Here is a 6,263-nt window from a genome sequence, read left to right as displayed (position 1 = left end):
CGCCCCCCCCCCCACAATAAACAACCTTTTATAAAAATTAAAAGATAGATTTAGGGGTACCTGGCTGGCCCAGTCAGTAGTGCACCTAACTCTTGATCTTTGGGTCATGAGTTCAAGCCTGGCACTGGTATGGAGATTATTTAAAAAAAAATTTTTTTAAGTTAGGTTTGGGATTGTATGCCCCCCCATCCCCCTCCTCCACTTATACTCTGTCTCTCTCAAAAGTAAACATTAAAAAATACATTGTATATGTAGTAAGTGTAAATGGTAGAAAAACCAGAAAATTTANAAAGTTCTACTAAATATCCTTTGGATATATTGTACATACTTTTTTTCAAAATGGGATTATATTGTATGTTTTGTAATTTTTTCTCAATGAACAGTTCATCACATTTTGAAACTTGAAAATAATTTCATTCTTACTTTGAATCTAGGATTTTACGGAAGACCTTGGGTGATGGAGCAGAGGAAAGAACTCTTCAGAAGGTAAATTTTTTACTTTGTCAAGTAGAGTCTTAAACCATTAACATTTCCTTTTATTTGAAGAAAAACTAACATTGAATAGGTCAGGTGCATTTTTGATGATTTCTCAGTTGCAGAAGTTTTTTTTACCTTGGTCTTTTACCTTTCCTTCACCTAGGCCAGGGGTTTTCAAAGTTTTCCTGGGAAAGCTGAATAGGTTTTGGGCTTCATCTGTGTCACTCAGAGCTGTTGTTGTATTTAAGACTTTAATACGTTGGCATTCCTTGTAATATTTAATTTTTTGTAATTCCACTAGATTACAAAAAGGTTAAAAGCTACTGCCCCAGAATATTATTAGCTTCTTAAGAGATGGAGATGCTCCAAGAAAGGGAAAAATTTGGGGTTTACAGCCTATACATGTTGCCTATTTATACATATGTAATTTTCTTTTCCCTTAAGGCTCCAGAAATGGGAATTAAATACATACTTATATGCCCCAAAAGATGACTACAAACATAGGATGTTTTGGCGAGAGATGTATTCAGTGGAGGAAGCTGGTAATCTTTTTCTTTTTTAATCCATAAATTCAGAATATGTGAAGAAAAGAGCTGTAATGTAGATTTATAAGGATTTTATTAAGTATTTCATTTTCTCTTTGTAGGTAGTTTCCATTTTTCCTGTCTGGTAAATTCTGTGTGAGTTAGTATAGAGATTGAAAGAGAAGTACTCATGTTGTGCAGGCATGGTGTGATTCATGGTTATGACAGTCTCACTCCCATTTGTTCTGTAATCATAATTGTACTGTTTAACTTCTGTCAGTGGTCTAAACAGTGGGCCATTGAACAAAGAGGTGCTAAAGCAGGGCTAGGCCTAGGGCAAGTAAGTGAGGTGCCTGCCTTGGGTATAAAGTTTAAGGGACTCCAAAAAAAGATCAGTGAAGATAAAAATAATGTCTTATGTAATTTTTAAACCAAAATTAATGCAAAAAAATCCATGAGCTAGATACCAAAATTTTAAGTAAAGACAGGATCAGTATTACTGATCCTTTTGCTTCATATGCAAGAATGGCTTGGTCTTGACCACTTGATTACTTGGTCTTGTCTTTGTTTAAAATAAAAGCCTCACGCTAGTCCAGGCTTCTACTGAAGTGAAAAGCTATTGCAAACTACCCTTGTAATTTGTGTTATTATGTTGAGTTAAATACATAAAACTAGTAAATAGGGTAGGACATGACAGAACTCCCTTGTAAATTAGATAAGTGGTGCTTTTCTTTGGGGACTTGTAAACAGAGAAACATTTTCATATTTGGAAATAAATGGTACACACATGTTGCTAATGAGATAACTTGGTTATAGAGCGCAGCCAAAGCAGTGAAAGCAGAAAGTTTTCTTGAATTATGAAAAGCAATTAAAATGTATCCCATCTCCATTCCATATAGTGTTTTTGTTTACTACTCAATATAATTTAAGTGTGTGTTCAACCTAATTATTTTTTGGTGGTGCTGGTAATGAAATTTTATGTGATCAATAATCAAAATATAGTCAAATGACTATCTTGAGATACCACTGAAAGTTATGTAAAGATAGATCTAGTGGTATATAGAATAGGATTTAATTTTACTTAGGAAAATTGTCTATTATATTTTAAAAACTTCAAGTGTGTAATGAGTATTTTCCTGTAGTTCCAAAGACAAGGATTGTTAAGGCTGTCACTTAACCTTGGTTGTTAAGAACTCAGTTTTCTTTTCTTCCAAATTATAAAGTAGTTATATGTAGATTTTTTAATTGAAGAATTTCAGTTGTTCAGAGACTGCAGAAACCAAACCCGTACATCTCAAGCACTGTAGGAAATAAAAATGGTTTATATTCAGTAGAGAACTGATGCTTAATTCAATATTTTTGAGAAATGGCAGTGAAAGGAAAGAATGCTTTATTAACTTTAGGGTGACATTAAGCCACATGAGGCATTTTGTGTGACCTATTGTCACATTGGACATGACAGTTTTGTAAAAATTCAAGGACTTTTCCTTTCTTGACCTATTGTAAATTAGAAAATGAGCTCTTTAGTTGAAAGGTGAAGGTTCTTTTAGTTTTCTGTGCTGCTTCCTGAAAACTTGGACTCTTTTCCTTAGAGCAACTTATGACACTCATCTCTGCTGCACGAGAATATGAGATAGAGTTCATCTATGCTATCTCACCTGGATTGGATATTACCTTTTCTAACCCCAAGGAAGTATCTACGTTGAAACGCAAACTGGACCAGGTAACTTCCTTTTTCATTATTTTTCGCTGAGTCAGTACTGGAAACAAAGTTCTCTGAGTTGCTTTTATGATGTTAAAAGGAAACCAAATTTTTGCTTCTTTGCTTCTGTACAATTTTTTTTTACCTTCATGCTTTTGATAGAGGAAATTTTCTTAACATGAGTCAAGAGAGCTTTACTGGAGGTGCCAGTGTTTCTCACTTTTGTTTGCATAAGAATTGCCATAGTAGAAAAGCTTAGAAGTGATGCTTAAAAGGTTGCTAATAGGGTTCATTTCCAGAGATTTTTAAACTGACTTGAGGTGGGAATACAGACTTGGAGTGAGGATTTATTTCAGAAGTCCAGTTTTCCAAGGGTGCCTGGGTGGCTGAGGTCGTGAGCTTATAGTTGTGAGATGGAGCCCTGAGTTAGGCTCAGCAGTTGGCCTAAGCCTGCATAAGATTCTCTTCTTTCCTTCTGCCCTTCCCCTGTGCATGTGATATCTCTCTCTTTCCCTCTCTAAAAAAAAAAAAAGATTTTTAAATTCAGGTTGTCCAGAGTCACATTTTGAGAAGCTCTGTATATTATTGGGTACTTGACTGAATTTGTGACTGAGGTTAATAGATACAGGGTTTTACCTGTTAGACATAAGTTACTATTTAATTAGTATGGGACAAGAGATATAATCCAGACTCATTTTGGTTGGATGGTTTCCAGAGATGAGGAAAGGGAAACAGACTAAATAAACAAGTAAGCTGTTGGTAAGCCTGATTGGAATCTAGATTCTGCTTAACATAAAAGCTGCACATCTTTTCTGGTAAAGTAAATTTGCTGTTACATAATACATATATATATGTGCATGTTTCTTTAGGCAAAGGTTTATATTATTGATGGCATTAAGATGATAAAAATTTAATACAAGGTTAAGTTTCCATGAATATGCTTTTTAAGAGGTTATCTCCCTGTTTGATCAAATACTATTATGTTTCTTCTGATTCATGGACTGGTTAGGTTTATGTGCAGAGATTAATTAGGATCAGTGTGTCTTCGGGACTAGAACAAGCCTAGGTTTTTCATCTCTTGAGTTCATTTATCATTTGTGTTTCTCGCTCTGTTTGGTCTTCTTTTTTTTTTTTTAATGTTTTATTTATTTCTGAGAGAGAGAGACAGCATGAGCAGGGGAGGGTCAGAGAGAGAGGGAGACACAGAATCTGAAACAGGCTCCAGGCTCTGAGCTAGCTGTCAACAGAGAGCCCGACATGGGGCACGAACCCATGAACCGTGAAGATCATGACCTGAGCCGAAGTCGGATGCTTAACCAACTGAGCCACCCAGGTGCCCCTCTGTTTGGTCTTCTTTTTTTTTTTTTAATGTTTTATTTATTTCTGAGAGAGAGAGACAGCATGAGCAGGGGAGGGTCAGAGAGAGAGGGAGACACAGAATCTGAAAGAGGCTCCAGGCTCTGAGCTAGCTGTCAACAGAGAGCCCGACATGGGGCACGAACCCATGAACCGTGAAGATCATGACCTGAGCCGAAGTCGGATGCTTAACCAACTGAGCCACCCAGGTGCCCCTCTGTTTGGTCTTCTATTAATCAGCAGCCAGGGAGGTAGGATAGGCCACATTGTTGAAGCTTTGTTGGAACATACTGCATTCTAACCCAGATGAAAAATGGGTCCCAACTTGTCTAGCTGAGCTAATCGGTGTGGCTTTGAACAATCTACTAAGGAAAGTATTTGACTTTTGGGTAGAGCTGATAAGTGTCTACTTTAATATTTATTTGGAATCCTATTTTTTATGTAAGCACCATGCCCAATGTGGGGCTTGAAATCAGATCAAGAGTTGCATGCTTTCTGGACTGATCCATAAAGGCATTGTATTTACTTTACTTCTTAATTTTTATTTTAAGTTTTCAATTAGCAGTAATCTCGCCTCGGATAAACCTCATTGGCTACAATACTGCCACTACACAAAGTTTAATTTTTACTTTAAAAAGAGCTGCTAAATCATCATCTTTTATTTTTTCTTTTTCTTTTCCTAGGTTTCTCAGTTTGGGTGCAGGTCATTTGCCTTGCTTTTTGATGATATTGACCATAATATGTGTGCAGCAGACAAAGAGGTATTCAGTTCTTTTGCTCATGCCCAGGTCTCCATCACAAATGAAATTTATCAATATCTAGGGGAGCCAGAAACTTTCCTCTTCTGTCCCACAGGTATTGTATATAATGATCTTATACTTAACTAGACTTATTTCATTTTCAGAAAACTATATGGGCTTTATTGTGTTATCTCCCTTTGGTGTGTAAAAATAGGAATTCTTTTTCTAGAAGACATTTCTCAAGGTCTTAACACTGGAGAAATTTTAGGGACTGCTAAATGGCAACTGAACAGACAAAAGATTTCATGTATTTTTTAATACTGGAAGTATATGAACTTTACATTTTCAGGATTAAAGGAAGGATAGTATTATCAAATGTAAAACTAGAAAACAAATTTACATCGCTTTTAACTTAGTCACTTCTCATTTCCTCCTACTTGTTCCTTTTTTTCTGCCTGTGCATATCTGTATCCTTTTTCACTCCTCCCACTTCCATCTGGGTTCTTATTTCCAGTACTCAGCATAGAAAACTTGCTAAGTATCCCTTGCCCCCCTTTTCCTCTCTCACCTTCCCTCCCTTGTTCCTTCAATTGATAATGTATTAGCCTCTCTTAGTTGCCTCTCAAAATTAGGCTTATAAGGAATTTCCCCTCAACCTCTTTTTCAGGAAGAGATAAATAAGTTAGTTCTAATAAATTTTGTCTGAATTTATTTAATTTTGTGTATATGCCTGAGAGTACTGTACTGTAAGCCATGAACTTATCTCAGTGGCCTGATAAAACATGAGTACTCAAATAATATGTAATATTATACCAGGAATTACTTAATTCACTGCAAATTACTATTTATTATTTATCTCAATGTTTTCCTAAATGTTTGCTTTTTTTTAAATTTAAAATTACACTTTATTGTTTTAAATTTACATCAAGTTAGCATGTGGTGCAATAGTGATTTCAGGAGTAGAATCAGTGATTCATCCCCTACATATAACACCCAGTGCTCATTCCAACAAGTGTCTTCCTTAATGCCCCTTGCCTACTTAGCCCATCCCCCTACCTACAACCCCTTCAGCAACCCTGTTTGTTCTCTGTATTTAAGAGTCTCTTACGTTTTGTCCTTCTCCCTGTTTCTATATTTTTGCTTCCCTTCCCTTGTGTTCATCTCTTTCGTATCTTAAATTCCACATGAGTGAAGTCATATGGTATTTGTCTTTCTCTGACTAATTTTGCTTAGCATAATACACTCTAGTTTCATCCAAATTGTTGCAAATGGTAGGATTTTATTCTTTTTGATTGCCGAGTAATACTCCATTTGTGTGTGTGTGTGTGCGCGCATGTGTGTGTGCGCGCGCGCACGTGTGCATGCACCACTTTATGCATTCATCTGTCAGTGGACATTTGGGCTCTTTCTGTACATTGGCAATTGTTGATAATGCTGCTGTAAACATTGGGGTGCATATGCCCT

At 36.2% G+C, this 6,263-nt stretch overlaps 1 protein-coding gene and 1 pseudogene across 1 annotated transcript in view; one reads left to right on the top strand and one right to left on the bottom strand.

Moving 5' to 3' along the window:
• The window catches only part of OGA (O-GlcNAcase), a 30,084-nt gene that overhangs the window by 4,050 nt on the left and 19,771 nt on the right, over positions 1-6,263 (top strand). Inside the window, exons 2-5 of the mRNA XM_077748464.1 lie at positions 435-486; positions 922-1,019; positions 2,594-2,724; positions 4,743-4,914. Of these exons, the coding sequence (XP_077604590.1) occupies positions 435-486; positions 922-1,019; positions 2,594-2,724; positions 4,743-4,914 (453 nt within the window). The remainder of the gene's footprint in view (positions 1-434; positions 487-921; positions 1,020-2,593; positions 2,725-4,742; positions 4,915-6,263) is intronic.
• On the bottom strand, positions 4,556-4,678 carry LOC144218556 (U4 spliceosomal RNA; annotated as a pseudogene).

The sequence above is a fragment of the Crocuta crocuta genome, unplaced genomic scaffold (genome assembly GCF_008692635.1).
Source record: "Crocuta crocuta isolate KB4526 unplaced genomic scaffold, BGI_CrCroc_1.0 scaffold619, whole genome shotgun sequence".
Classification (NCBI taxonomy): Eukaryota; Metazoa; Chordata; class Mammalia; order Carnivora; family Hyaenidae; genus Crocuta; species Crocuta crocuta.
The sequence above is the reverse complement of the archived record's forward strand: the minus strand, read 5'-3'. Positions and strand labels throughout refer to the sequence as shown.